General features: G+C 47.7%; 1 protein-coding gene across 1 annotated transcript in view; it reads right to left on the bottom strand.

Moving 5' to 3' along the window:
• Positions 1 to 15645, bottom strand: part of B4GALNT3 (beta-1,4-N-acetyl-galactosaminyltransferase 3) — a 91302-nt gene that overhangs the window by 23368 nt on the left and 52289 nt on the right. The window contains exons 2-3 of the mRNA XM_059403856.1: positions 2016 to 2119; positions 849 to 926 (exon numbers count right to left, since the gene is read on the bottom strand). Coding sequence (XP_059259839.1) covers positions 849 to 926; positions 2016 to 2119 — 182 coding nt within the window. The remainder of the gene's footprint in view (positions 1 to 848; positions 927 to 2015; positions 2120 to 15645) is intronic.

Here is a 15645-nt window from a genome sequence, read left to right as displayed (position 1 = left end):
CCGAAGGCAGCGGCCCAACCCACTGAGCCACCCAGGCGCCCCAGAATCTTAAAAAAAAAAAAAAAAAGAATGATGTTGATGACAGGGCGCCTGGGTGGCTCAGTGGGTTAAGGCCTCTGCTTTCGGCTCAGGTCATGATCCCAGGGTCCTGGGATTGAGCCCCACATCGGGCCCTCTGCTCAGCATGGAGCCTGCTTCCCCCCCACCCTCGCCCCCCCTGTCTCTCTGCCTACTTGTGATCTCTCTCTGTCAAATAAATAAATAAAATCTTTAAAAAAAAAATGATGTGGATGTAAAAGTCAGTCACGTAGCTTTCCTGAGTCCTGTTTTTTCTCACTTATAAAATGAGAACAATGACCACTACCTTATGGGTCATAAAACTGATAAGGGATGAGATGAAAAAACCAGCACACAACAGGCTTGGAGCAAATGCTCTCCTCTAAAGAAAGAAAACTGAATGAGCCTGAAGCACTTTTTATTTTTTTAAATTAGATGAAAAAAATTTTCAGGGGGCATGGGCGGGGGAGTAGAGAGAGAGAGAAAGAGCGAGTGCCTGCAAGTGGTGGGGGTTGTGGAGGAGAAGACGGGCAGAGGGAGAGAGAGAAAATCTTAAGCAGGCTCCAGCTCCAGTGCAGAGCCCAGCTTCGGTGATGGTGATCTGAAACCCTGAAATGATGACATGAGCCGAAATCAGGAGTCAGACACTGAACTGATTAGCCACCCAGGTGCCCCAGGTGAGAATTTTTAATAATAACCACCAGACCAAAATTGTCTATGGTCTCTGGAATTATCTGTGAAAACTGTATTTTGACTGTCTCCAAGAACACGAACAGTGGAGAACCCCTTACCTCTGAGAGCCAGGGGACAGGCTTATTCCACTTCAGGTAGCTGCTATTACCACTCCCACCTCGCTCCAAGTCTTGGTCCTGGCAGAAGAGTGAAGAATGAACTTCGTGGGAACATTAGGATTGGGGGCCCCTTGAAAGTGCCTGTGGGGAGGCAGAGGGACGGGAGATACAGTCCCTGCCTCCAGGAAACTTATCAATATAAGGGACACTCCCATTTATTATTTACCCTGTACCCCTTACAGTTTCATCAATGCATACTCTCCACTTGATCTTAGCCAAAAGGCCGAGAAGCGATCAATGCATACTCTCCTAGGGTTCTTTTACTTTCTTGAATTTTCTGTCTTCCCATATGGAAAAAAAAAATTTTTTTTTCTTCCTTTTCTCTCATGGTTGTTTTTTTTTTTTTTAATAATTTCTAATTTGATGAGTCTTCTGAGAACAGGAACTTGCCTCAGTCTTCCTCTACATCCCTCCAGGACTCTGCCCAGGTCTGTCATTCATTTGTCTAACAAGTGGAAGCCCCCTGGGGACATGCCAGTCCCTCCCTACCCACCGTGTAGGTTCATGGGTTCAGTCTGGTTCTGGCCCAGCCTTGGAGATCCACATCTGTTCTAGGCTCAGAGGCTCAATCTTAGGGTTCCAGACTGAATTAGACCACAATTACCCTAATTCCCACCCAGAGATCCTCTTGCCTCCATAGGGACCACTGACCACTGAAACACTATAGAAAAAATGCTCCATTACAAATCTGTCCTCCAGCCATTTGCAACTATATATGATGTCTATCTCCTCATCTCTGACTCTTAGCAGTAAGCATCTGGGATCATCACTAAGACATCAGGCTAGGCCTCAGGCCAGCAAGAGGCAGGATGTGTGGTTCTACCTTAAGCCCTCTGCTACTATTGGAGACAAAGGCCACATGCCTGGAGCAGTTAATTCTGGGCCTCTTGAGCTGCTTGAGGAAGGCTTTGAGGAGGACAGGATGGACAGCTCTACTCCTCCAGCTAATGAGATCCTATGATGCCGGAGTACAATTCCAGGAATTCTCTCCTTGACCTCTCTTACCACAGAAAAGTAGAGGAATGCCCTTAAGGCTTTAAGGTCATGGACAGCTGAGGGCCCATGCTAATACACTAGTAGGGAAAATGGGCTGGCCCCACCACATACCTGGGGGCCCAGCCTCGGGGGATGATAAAACTGGAGATTTGGATCCACTGCTGGAATGTTTCTGCTGGCCAGAGCCTTGGCCAGTTCTCTCCAGCTGCCATATCCTACAGAAGGGAACGAACAGAGAAATAAGGTCAACAGAACATGACGACCTCACAGGTCTGCAAGGTTTGAGGGGAATCAAAGAGGTAAGCTCCTTCCCTTCTGCCACTCCTCACATCTCTTCCTACAGTGGGCATGAAGTTGGGGGAAGGTCGAAAGATAGTTAAAACTTGGCCAAGGTCAGTAGCCCAGAGGGAAAGGAAATGAGCTCCTAGCACATTAAAATTTGCTGTCTTCCATAATCAGAGAAGGAGCCAGGCCAGGTGAAAATGGGAGCACCATCCGTTTGCCCATGGAGGGTGCCCCGCACTACAGGCTGACCCTTTCTCAACAGCCTTTTGAGGCCTATTTCTCCTGAAAGCTGCGGTGGGGAAATGGGCATTGAAGACAGTGGAACTAAGTTTGCTCCCTTGCCAGCTCAGTCCCCTTCCTCCGAGCCCAGGGAGACAGCAGGATTGCCTTGCTGGCAGGGAATGGGACATTGTTGGGGTGCCGGCAGAGTCATGAAGCAAAGCACTGTGCGGGTCAGAGCCCCCCACGCCTCAAGGGGGCCACTTGGCCATGACTGTCAGACTGAGCATGTGAAACCAAACCACTGCTGGTCAATGGACCCATATCACAGAGTTATCAGGAACTCGTAAAGGCTTTCAAGATCATCTGGTCCTCTTTTCAGATGAGGGAAATGGGACCCCAGCTGGCCAAATGATTTCTTTTGGCTCATGTAACAAACAGTGACAAGGCTGAGACTGGCACCCAAGTGTCCAGATCCTCCACTGGGCTACTACTCTGTCTCCAACAGCTCCATCAAAATGCTCCCAGTGTGGTGGGTGCCGCACAGAAGAGGTTAGACTCATGCTCACGGAGAGCATGGCCCAGAACAGAAGTGTTGAGAAACCCTATGTGAGCCCAGTCGAGACACAGCCAACCAGCCACAGAGGAAAAGAGCACAGTGTATGAACATGAGCCTGCACGCAAGCAGGGGGCCACCACCATTTCGTGTGAGTGTTTATGTAATTGACTCCAGGAGGGGGACTGTGGTGAGGAGGTCGGGGATGCTTTTCTTCCGGTTCTATTTGGTGGGGCCCTTTAATGCTTACTTAGCATCTCCTCTGAGCCTTATAAGGCTCTTGTGAGAGAGGCACTTGGGTGGCTAAGTGGGTTAAGCATCTGACTCTGGATTTCGGCTCAGTTCATGATCTCAGGGTCATGAGATCCAGCCCTGCGTCAGGGTCCACGCTCAGCACATAGTCTGCTTGAGTCTGCTTCCCTCTCTCCCTCTCCTTCTGCTCCTCCCTTGTGTGTGCTTGTGTGCATTTGTGCCCCCGCCCCGTAAAATAAATAGATAGCTAGATAAATAGATAAATGAATAAATGAATGAATGAATCTTATGAGATAACCCAGGTCTGATTACCCCCATTTTGCAGATGGGGAAAGAGCAGACAGACTTTAAAGTCACAGAGGGAGTTGTTTAGAAGCCAGGATCAGAACAGAGAGCCTCTCTGTCTCTTAAGCCAGCGTTTTCTCATTCTGCCTACATTTTTTCCTGTGGGCACTTTTTGGCACAAACTTTCAAGAGTCCCAGGGGCAGAGGCCTCAGCTGGGGATCTGTGCCTCTCTGGGCTTCTGCACAGACCTTAAACCTCTGCTCATGTTATGTTTATGGGGACTTTTGCGGGTTTATCCCTCTGCCATCAAGGTCTCTCCTGTTTCCATGGCTGGCCAGCCAGCAGGCAGGGACAGGTCAGACTAGTTCAGGGCGGAGGGGGATGTCCTGGGGAAGCAGGATTCTGGAGCCAGTGAGTGAAGTGAGGATATGGGAGGGAGGAAGAGAAAGAAAGCTCCCAGACCTACACCCTGCATTTCTGGATGAACTCAGGAGAAAGCAGTTTGTTCACCTGTTAACTCCAACTCAGACACATCTTATTTAAGAGCCCCCGCCCTTCCCAAGTCCAAGAAGCTCTGGCTAGTGGTTGGGGAGCTTAGGTGCTGGGTGATGAATGAGTCACACGGTGGGGAGGGGTGGGCAGGCTCTGCCTTGCTTCTGCCTCTGAATGATCAAGTTATCTCTTCCTTGACTTTGCTCTTATAACCAAAAGCCATCTACTTCTAGACAAAATTATAGGGAAATAATAAAACACTACTTCCCCTTTCGGTGGGAGTTACAGTATGTCTCAGATGCACATTCTTTCTCATAGACTAGTTTTCAGCTCCAGAAAAATCCTTTGACTCTTGGAAGTCACACCAAAGGTGAGTCAACCCGAGGTCAATGAACTATCCCCGGCATTTGCTGGGAATTGATGAAAACTCTCCTTTTTTTTTTTTAATTTTATTTATTTGAGAGAGAGAGATCCCAAGTAGGCAGGAAAGCAGGCAGAGAAGAGGGGAAGGAGGAAGCAGGCTCAATCCTGGGACCCTGGGATCATGACCTAAACTGAAAGCAGAGGCTTAACCCACTGAGCCACCCAGGCGCCCCGCCCTCTTTTTTTTTTTTTAAACTTTATTTATATGATGAAGACTCCTTGACCAAATTATAGACAGGCTCTTCTAAGCCCTCCTTCTGAGTAAGCCTGTTCTTGGGCCCTGTGCTTAGCTGGTCCAGCCCCATGCTGAGGAAGAATCCTATTAGGTCTTTCTAAGACAAATCTCCCCCACCTCTGATACGTGATCAATTCCTCATCTTCCCACCCTTGATATATAAGTCCTCGGCCAACCTCTGACAAGAATCCTGTTAAGCCAGTTCAGCAAGAATCCCCCCCACCCCAATGTCTCCTCTTGGTAATTTTCCATCTCCTGGCCCCCTCACTCTGCTTGCTAGCTATAAATCCCCAGCTATCTTTGCTGTATTCAGAACTGAGTTCAGTTCTCTCCTGAGATCTCTTTCCCATATCATGATAGTACTGAATAAAATCCATCTGTATCACCTTTAACTAGTGTCTGCCTCTATTTCTCTGTAAAGGAAGGTAAGAGGTGGTTCTCTCCGTGAACAAGCACAAATCCACTGATGGGGGTTTGGAGGGGGGCAGATATCCATGAGGTTAAAGCCAACCGGGTGCTGCACCTGGTGACAGGTGTTGAGATGGCTTTGAGGCACTTAGAGACTGGGGTAGTCAACAGCCCAGCCTTTAGTAAGTTCAGGAGTAGGAAATTCCCTGTGCAGACTTCAGAGTATAGGAGAAAGACAAGCAAGGCTTTAGAGTCAGATCTAATTATCTATCTATCACTTTTTTTTTTTTTAAGATTTTATTTATTTATTTGTCAGAGAGAGAGCGAGCGAGAGCGAGCACAGGCAGACAGAGTGGAAGGCAGAGTCAGAGGGAGAAGCAGGCTCCCTGCGGAGCAAGGAGCCTGATGTGGGACTCGATCCCAGGACGCTGGGATCATGACCTGAGCCGAAGGCAGCTGCTTAACCAACTGAGCCACCCAGGCGTCCCTATCTATCACTTTTAAATGGTGACTGCTTGAGCAAGTACTCTGACACACTGTAAGCACTCCTTCCTCAATGAGTTTAGGGTTCCAGACCTCAGAGTCACATATGAGCTTAGGCCCCTTTATAATTTTGTAAACTGCAAATGGCCAGTAGTTCTCTTACTCTCTTCTTCCTTTGCTTACTGACCAGAGGAGAAAGCGGACTGTTGGCCAGCAGGGTCAGGGGTAAAAGAGCAATGGATAACACACTCTCCTTGTCTGTTTCCCGGGTATTACTTTCCAGTCCTCCCCTCTGTCCATCCATCCGTGTTGTGAACATTCACTGAATGCGTATCAGGTACGGGCCTGCTGGGCATCTGGTAATTCCTCTTCCCATTTCTCTGCCTCTGTTTAACCCTGCGAGCAGATCCCCAGGTATTGCTCAGCCCCTGGGGGGGAACTTGGTGCTAAAGAATGTGCTGATTTAACTATTGACACTTGTCACTCGCCCTCTGATAAGTGAATGCCTCCTGCTCCTGGTCAGACCTCTCCTCCCAGAGTGCCAGCTGCCGGGGCCTGTTTCTCCTGCAACAGGTGTCACATTTGTGCCAGGAGACAGACACCCCGATCTCAGGTGACAGATAAAGCACCACCATGGGCCTCACATTCTGCCCTCACAAAGCTGGGCTATCAAATTCACCATCAGCTGGAATTTCGCCAACATCTCTCTTCTGTGCAATGTGAACTCTTCAAAGGCCTGAAGATGATCACGTCGGCTCTTTGTGGAAAATATGGGCTACATATACCCCTTGGTGCTTTTTTCAAAGACTCTCACGTTCACCATTTCACTGGATCCTCACAACCTCCCCGTGGACTGTTGTCATCTCCGTTTTAGAAATGAAAAGACAGAAACAGACAGGTGGAGTCATCAGCCCAAGGTCACACAGTGAATAAGATAATCCACGTAAAGGACTTAGTACCTGGGACATAATCAGCAACCAGTCGGTAGCTGCTGATGGTTTTATTATTCATCACAATGGGGCAGGTCCAAAACCTACATCCATTTCTCCTGACCTCTGGCCTGATTCCCTTGGCAGGGTGTCATGTGGCCAGCAGGGACATTTATACCAGGAGGAAAGGAAGTCCCTCAGGGCTCAGACAGCTTTGGGAGAGATTTTAAAAGTACAGCTGACTCACTTTGTTCATGGATTGGATATAAGGAGAGGAAGCAAGAACAAATTGAAGATTCTGACCTGGGCAGCTGGAAGGCCAGAGTTGCCATTTACTAAGATGGGGAACCTGGGGAGCAGGCGGGGGCCATGGAAATAGTATTTCTGAAGCCTGTCGCCAGGCTGGAGCAGGGCTCACTCCACAAGAAAGGGCTGGCACCTTCCCTGAATCAAACACTCTTTGCAAGACAGGAAGAAGACGGACACTGACCCCCACTCCGGGGCAGTGGGATGTTGGGGCTGAAGGAGGAGCCTAGGAGGGCTGGTCCCATGGGCTCCATCAGATGTCAGGGACCCAAAGATCCAGGGTGAATGCAGAGGATTTGCTTAGAAGCCCAGCGTCTGTCCAGGGAAGAGGTGATGAACCCAGAGGACAAGAGGTTGCCAAGGGAATGAGAGGTCGTGCCACCCAGGGCACGCTTCCACAAATGCCAGCAACCAGCCCTGAGTCCTAGGACAAAAAGGCAAGACTGTGGCTCTGTGGCTCTGACCTTGGAGTGTCCTTTAGGGCCAGTCACATGTCCTCAGCACAACAAAGCCCCTATGTCTAGAAGCCAGCAGGGCCTGGACACCCCTCCCCACCCCCAGCCAGAAACCTGCGGTGACACAGCCAAACAGGGATGAAACCCGGGACTGTCACCTGGGAGGCAGTCCCTGAGGCAAACAGAAAGCTCTAGTGACAGAGACAGAAGGCTGTGCGGCTTAATCTTTCCTTCCCAGCCCATGACACCATGATGCAAGAGAACTTATTATTCACGTAACCTTAGCAGTTAATATTGATGTGTGAGGCATATATATATTGATATTAGATGAAATATAGAGTATTTCAGGAAAACAAGACTTAGGGTTTAAAAGTTTTGCTGAAAGCCAGGGGTCATAAGTGGAAGGGGCCAGTATTTGAACCGAGGAAAAACAGTCCACGTCCTTAACTCCACTAGTCCCTACTGACGACACTTGAGAATTTCCATCCACTTCTACATCACCATCATTATCACCTGATGTCACGCACTCATTTAGTCACCAAACTATCCCGTCCCTCATGACCTCCCCCTCACCACCCACACCTGCCAACCACCACCCAACCCCCCACCCCCGCCCCCCCAGACTATTTCCTTACTCCTTCTAACTTGGCCACAAACACCTCTCCATATAAGCCAAAGAAAAGCAAGAGGGAGTATAGAGACCCGGGTACCCCCAAACAGCTGAAAACTAAACATGAAAGCATCTTCATGTAGGCCTGCTCCCCTCTTCCTGGTTTCTGAGCCTCGTCCTTCCCAGCCTGAAGGTAAACAATCCAGCACTGTGTCTGCACGCAGGGTTTGGTTCAGAGGTTTAGAAGGTTAGAAGTGGTTTGCTCGGGCTGCTCACCCTCCCTCAAAGCACAGGTGTGTGCTGGGGGCGGGGTGAGGTTAATGAGGACCAGGCACGAGGTGGGGTCCAGGTGTCTCCCCAGATCCTCCTTGATAAGCCTCTTCCCCCACTACCCCCTACCCTCAACACCCCCCCCCCAACTGCCGCTGCTTAGAGCGGAGCACAGGAACCAGAACGGCCAGCTGCTCCCCAGCTCCCTGCCAAGCTAGCACCTGAGCTGCTGGAATGGTTTTGGCTGCTGGCAGGCTGAGGCTTGCCAGCAAGATGCAAGGGACTGTACCTACTGCCCTGCTAGGTGCCACCTAAAGGGGGCCTAAAAGAGGGCACTGGAGCTAAGCCAACTATGTGCTTGTGTATTTCAGCTCTGCTGTCAGTACTTCCTGTTCACTCAAGCGTCGAACAAACTCGAGCAAACAACTTTAAGGGGGTAGATGAGGAGAGGAGGCAGAGAGGGTAAAGGCCCTTTCCATGGCTCTGCCACTGCTCCAGGAACATAGGGTCTGTCTGCACACAGCCTAGCTTGTAACTTTCCATTCCCAGAGCCACAGATTTGATCGGTAGAGGTCCCAGAAGGTTTGGCCAGGTCCCAAGGCACCCTTAGGATACCGTCATCATCATTATTATAAAACAAAAACAAAAACCCCAACAACATGTAAGGCCCTATTTGCTAGTCAGTGTCAACAGGACAATTACAGGCACAAACGAAGTTTATGGCCCAGGACTTCTAAGACTGGCCCAAGCCCACTGAAGAGGTGTTTTCATCCTCTCGTGGACCTAGACAAGGACCATTTAGGTAGTTTCAGGACCCCTCAGATCATGATGGACGTCACCGGGATTGTTTCCAGTCTTGATTCTGGACTGGGACACGGACAAGATTATGAACATGGAGGAAAATGGGGAACAATCCTTTTCCTTCCTGGCAAAGAGAAAGTTTAGTGGTGCTCAAGAAGAAGCAATTAGCAGGTTGGGAAAGAGTGAATAAATGAATCAGTGGACCAACAAATCAGTGGCATGTATTGAGCATGTTGTATACTCAGAACTCTGCTAACTGCCCTAATAGACAGAAAGGTATAAACTGAGGGATGCCTGGGTGGCTCACTGGGGGGAAGCATTCGACTCTTGAGCTCAGGATTGTGAGTTCAAGCCCCATGATGGGTGTAGATTACTTCAAAATAAAATCATAAAAAACAAAACAGAAGGTAAAAACTGAGGCACGAGGACCAACATGTCTGTGGACTCGTGTGTGTGTTCCGGCACTCACACCTGTGCATACACTCTGGGCATGTACAGGCCAGTTCTGCTCTATGCAAACAGACCCACAGTAGAAAGCTGGGCTAACTGGAGGTGAGTGATGGGATAGGGCTTGATGATCTTCCAGATTTGCAAGAACCTCAGGCAAGACACTCTGCAAACCATTCTGGAATAAGGCAACTGGTCTTTAGGATCCCAGAGAGTTCAGGAGAAGCAGCACAGGTATGGGAAAACCCTGGTTCTGTAAAATGGCAATAAAGTCATTTTGGCAGAATTATCCCCAGGACACAGTTGAAGGCTGACATTGCCTATTGGAAGCCCTGACAGGTGGGAGCCGTAGTGGAACAACAGTCCAGGAGCCAGTCAAAAGACAGTGCTCTTTCTTCTACTTCTTTTCAGGAGGGAGGAGGGAGCAGCAGAGGCCCAAGATCCCTGGACTCTTTCCCAGCTGGGTGGAGGTGGCCCCTCTCCAACATAAGGGAGAGGCGTGGTTTCCATAGTTACGGGTCTTAGAGGACCTTCAGGCTCACGGAAGGTGTTCTAGAAAGAAAAGAGTTGGAACCAGAAGGAAAAAAACCCTAGCCCAGGGGCGGTGGGGAAGGCTAGGAGGGGAGAAGAGCTTTGAAAAAGAGAAGAGCGAGCCCACCCAGCCAGGTAATGAGACAAGAGGGGAGAAGTGGGAATATTTGATAATAACTATGTTAATTATAAAGACTCTGGGGTTACTACAGTAAAATGCCAAAAGGGACCTGGGAGGGGAACAACACTGTTGACAAAGCCCTCCTCCACGCATTAACCCACTCAGGCCACTAAATAGGTTAGTACCAAGTGCATTTAACAGAGAATAACCACAAAAGCTAACATCTGTGCACTTGTTTAGGCCAGTCAGCATGCTAAGCATTCATTCATTCACTCTTCATAACCATCCTTTCAGGTAGACAGTAATATTATTCCCATTTTACAGATGAGAAAATGGAGGCCATGGGCAGTGAGGAGGGTACGTATCTGCCCAAACCTCACAGCCTCTAGATGCGGTGTGAGAGCTGAGATTTTCAAAACCCAAGCACCTGACTCATCAAAAAAAAATTCTCTTAACAATTCTCTCACACACACCCTTTGGTTTGGTGAGTGAAAAAACAATGGGATCCAAATGAAGCAGGAAGAGAGAGGAGCCCAGAGGCCAAGGAAGTTTTCTAAGGGCCACACAAGGACTGGGTTTGGGAAAAGAAGTCAGGAGCCATCTTCCACCTCCCCCCTCCACCCGATGTCTCCTCTTAGAACACCACACTCTTTTAAGCATCTCATTGAGCCCATTCTCTTTTCTGCACCAGGCCTGAAAATGAATCAGACACATTATCTGATCTGACAGACTGCCAGAGGCTGGATTTGGGAGAGCTGATGAAGGTGACTGGCCAATGCCAAGCTGAGGTTGTTACGACCTGCTTGGGGGAAGGAGATGTGATGAATGAGACAGGGAAGGCATGGGGGACAAGAGAGGAATCCGGGGACTCTACTCCCCTCCTTTTCACAACACATCACCATTAGCAGAACCTCACAGGTTGGACCAAACGACGGCAGAGGCCCGAGTTGTGTGTCCCCAACCCCGTGTCACCATCCCACCACAACCAACCCAGCTCACGTTTTGTATCAGAGCTCGTTCACACACTTGGTCTCATTTTTACTTTCACCCCCATCCTGGGAGGCATTCCGTGAGGCTGAGGGGACACAGACCCACAGATAGGTCAACAGACTTGTTTAATGTCAAATGGAAGCCAGTGCTAAGGCCAGGCTGGAACCTGGGCCTTTGATTCTTGGCTCGAGGCTGCTCCTCCATGGCGTGGTGTGGGCCTGCAGCTGCTGGTGTTCCGTGGCACTCTGACGGAGGCCACGCGAGGAAAGGGCTGGAATTTAGCACTGTGCTGGCAGGGGCTAGGTCTTGTTCTTCATTGTCATCCCACTGTATAAATCAGCTGAAAGGAGCAGTTTTAACCTATGCCTGCTTCAGAGAGTGGTTAAACTACCTGGGCCTGATTTTATGTTCCCATTGTAGAGGGCAGGCACTTCACGCATGCGGAGTGACTGACTGGCCGACTGACTGGCTGGCTGGCTGGCTGGCTGGCTGATTGACTGAATGAATGAATGAACGACACAGAGGGTACAGGAAGGACCTGCTGTGTTTATCATCACAGAACTATCTAGGGGTCTTCTGGACTAAGGCTTGAATGAACTGACAGACACCAGCCCTGACATTCTGAGAAGCTGACCTGCTGAAGGCTTTCTCAACACCCGTGGGCACTCACAAAGGCACAAACCGAGGCTACCTCTGAGAAAGCTCTCTTAGGGTGCTCAGTCTCTCTTTTCAAAACTTCAATTTCCAAGTCTCTGTGTGTATGTGGTAAAATACAATTAACATAAAATTTGCCATCGTAACCATGTTTAAGTGTTTCATGGCATTACGCACACACTGGTATGCAACCACCACCACCATCTCCAATATTTTTTTCTATCTTCCCAGACTGAAACTCTGTACCCATTCAACACTAATTCCCCATTCCTCTCTGCCCCGGGTCTCTGGCAACCACCATTCTACTTTCTGTCTCTATGAATCTGACTCTACGTTATCTCATATGAGCAAAATCATACAGTATTTGGCCTTCTATGTCTGGCTTACTTAGCACCATGTTTTCAAGGTCCATTCAGGTTCTAGCATGTGTCAGAATTTTTAAGGCTGAACCATATTGTATTGAATGTACAGACCACATTTCATTTCTCCACACACCCATCAATGGACACGTGCGTTGTTTTCACGTTTTGGTTATTGTGACTACTACTACTATAAACACGGATGTATACATATCTGTGTGAGTCCCTGTTTTCTTTTCTTCCATAAGGCACTCTCTTTTGAACTGCTAAAAACTTTTTCATTCTTCCAGAGATACGCCAAAGGAGCCAGGCTGCTGTCCTCATAGTGGAGACAAGGCGGCAAACTTCTTGTTTGACTGAGAATATAAGAAGTCTGGAGACATTGAGTTGAAGGAGGAGGAGGGGTGGGTGTGTGGGATCAGGTTGGAGTACTCCCAGCCAACAAGTTAGGAGGAAAAGCAGAACTTCTGAGTGGGCCCAGTGTAGGGCTTTCTCTAGGAACTGAGTACGCTAGCCTATGTAGAAATTAGCAGCTTCAACACATCCCGACTTCAGAGTGAAGTTTCGTTTCCTGGGCTCCTAGATACCCCAGCTCTGTGCTGATACTAGTCCTCAGTAAGACAGGCACAGAAACTCAGAGTAAGCATTTAGAGCCTTTTTGAACATCAACATGGGATCATCACTGAACATGGTATAGGTCATTTTTGGATGTTTTGAATGCCACATCCTGGAAAAATGTAGCATGACCACATCAGTCAGTGACAGACTGGGAACTAAAAGCAAAAACTGGAAAAACTGGTCCTTCACCATAGTTTGTTCCGGTTACCTTCATAAACCTGCCTGTCTTCCTTCCTTCCTCTGTTCCTTCCTAACTTATGCTACAGGTAACTCTGGAAAAAACTGGAGAGTAGCTCACAGAATCAGAGAGAACGACACAACCGGATCCCAGAAGGGCCAAGAACCAGGGTAGTGGCTGGAATCTCAGCAGCCGGCCCAAGACTCTGCTCCAAACGCCTTCTGTGTGTCTCTGCTCAGAGTTAAATTCCCAGGAAAGAGAACCTGAGTGGTTTTAGCTTGGGTCCGGTGTCTGCGGGTGGTGGATGGGGGGGGGGGGCATGTTGTGTAGAGTAAAGATGAGACCCCAGCAAACTCTGTTAGAACAGGTAGAGGGAGGGGGCAGATATAGCATGGGGATTTTTCTGAATCTTCCACGTGAAAACAACTTAGCTCTGAACAAATGACTATTATTCCTTTATAAAATTATTTATTTATTTAAAGTAGGCTCCACACCCAACATAGGGCTTGAAATCACGACCCTGAGATCAAAGGGTCACCTGCTTTGCCAACCGAGCGACTTAGCGAGCCAGGGTCCCCTGACTGTTATTCCTAAGACAAAAGTGGAATTTGGGGCACCTGGGTATCTCAGTCGGTTAAGCGTCTGCCTTTGGCTCAGGTCAGGATCTTGGGGTCCTGGGATGGAGCTGCGCATCAGGTTCCCTGCTCAGCAGGGTGTCTGCTTCTCTCTTTTTCTCTGCCTGTTCGCCACCCCTACTTGTACGCTCTCTCTCCAAAATAAATAAAATCTTTTTTTTTAAGTGAAATTTTAAAAAAATTTAAAAAATAAAAAGTGGAATTTGTCAGAGAGTCATTATATTTTTAAAGCAGGGGCACATAAAATGCAGAGATAGCCGAAAGTACACACATGGAGTTAGTTTTCCAATACTTAAGAGACTTTATAGAATACATAAAAATGGGAGAGTTGATTATTTAGAATATCCTCAGGAAAAGTTCCAGACTCATACAGAGAGACAATGTTCAAAAACACATTTCTCAGAAAGAGAGGTAAAACAATCATTCGTCAGAGCCTTTGAAAGTGATACTCCATCTAATTCATTTTAACCTCAGTTAAAAAAAAAAAAAAACTAGGGAGAGAGAATGCAAGAGTTGTTGGCCTATGGGGGAGTTTAGAGATCATCATTGCTGGAGCCTCAACATTGTCCACTGTAGAGCGGGGAAGCCTTGAAGACTGGGCCACTGGCTGAAGTGGCAAAGCAAATTAGAGACAGAACCAGGACTTGAATCCAGGTTTCCTCTCTTCTGGATCAGGAGTCTTCTGTTCAGACCACAGAACTAAGCTGCTAATGCAGGAGGTGGTTCCCAGGTTTTGGGCTTTCTGAACACACACAGCGGTAAGGATGCTGATGTAAGACCTTTGTTGTTTGGAATCCTAGGACCAAGCACAGCCACTCGGCAAACAGGGATGCGCTCGAAAGAGACAACCTGGGGAACAAGTTTCTCCGAGTATCTGAGAGCCTGCTAGTTTGGGTCCAGACCATTCTAAATCCAGAATCTGTGGCTGTTCTATAACAGAAGGCTTTTGAGCTTTTCGGAAACAGAGGCTGTGTCACGCTTACCTTTGTCTCTCCTGCAGGCACGTTTAAATATGGTAGATGTTCAATAAATGACTAATGGATTTCACTGAAATGCCTTTTGTTGTTTTTATTATATTTTATTCTCTAATTTTAAAAAAATTTTTATTTATTTATTTGACAGAGAGAGAGATCACAAGTAGGCAGAGAGGCGGGCAGAGAGAGAAGGAGAAGCAGGCTCCCCGCTGAGCACAGAGCCTCCTAACGTGGGGCTCCATCCCAGGACCCTGAGACCATGACCCAAGCTGAAGGCAGAGGCTTAACCCACTGAGCCACCCAGGTACCCCTGTTATCTAATTATTTTTGTTTTTATTTATTTGAGATTGAGAGAGAGCATGCACGCATGCGTGCATGGCGCAGAGGGAGAGGAACAAGCAGACTCCTCCGCTAGCAGGGAACCTGATGCAGGACTGAATCAGGACCCTGAGATCATGAACTGAGCCAAAGGCAGATGCTTAACTGACTGAGCCACCCAGGTGCTCCTGTTCTCTCATGATTAAAAAAGACTTAGCCTACATACATATATAACCACAAGCACATTAAATATTACCTTGCCATGCTATCTATTAAAACTCTACATGGAAGGGAAAAAATGCTCTTCTCTTGGCAAACAACTACTTTTAAAATAAATGGAAAAATATGTTTGGGAACAGGAAAAAAATTTCAACTCAGGAAAAGGCTGAGTAGAAGCACCAAGAGCTCACTTGGTATTACCTGTCTTCTACCTTCACAAATAAAAATCTGCTCCCTGGACTGCAGTGTCATGATTGAAATATCTACTTTAGAGGAACTGAAATTGAAATATCTACTTTAGACACTATTGGTCATAATACCATAAAATACCATACAATTTCCATCAGTCTAACTCTTATCTCCACAAACGCAATAAAACACTGATGCTTAGGACAGCTGATTAAACTATTTAGTATATGGCTTTTATAGCCCATACAATCAAAGTACCAGCCCTATGTCTAAAGGGAAAAGTACAGTAAGTAGAAAAAAAATGAATATTTGATTAAATCAACTGGTTATTTGATATGTCAGCGACCATATTTTCTGAACCCCAAATCAGGATAGGTGGTGTAACCAAGGCAACAGTATGTTTGAAACAGTTAATCTTTCCTGGAAATTCAGGCCAAACAGTCACATTGTTTATCTGACACTAAATCATCAGTTTCACAGAACTCTATGGTCCTTAGC

This window comes from Mustela nigripes, chromosome 6 (genome assembly GCF_022355385.1).
Source record: "Mustela nigripes isolate SB6536 chromosome 6, MUSNIG.SB6536, whole genome shotgun sequence".
In the NCBI taxonomy this organism is placed as follows: Eukaryota; Metazoa; Chordata; class Mammalia; order Carnivora; family Mustelidae; genus Mustela; species Mustela nigripes.
The sequence above is the reverse complement of the archived record's forward strand: the minus strand, read 5'-3'. Positions and strand labels throughout refer to the sequence as shown.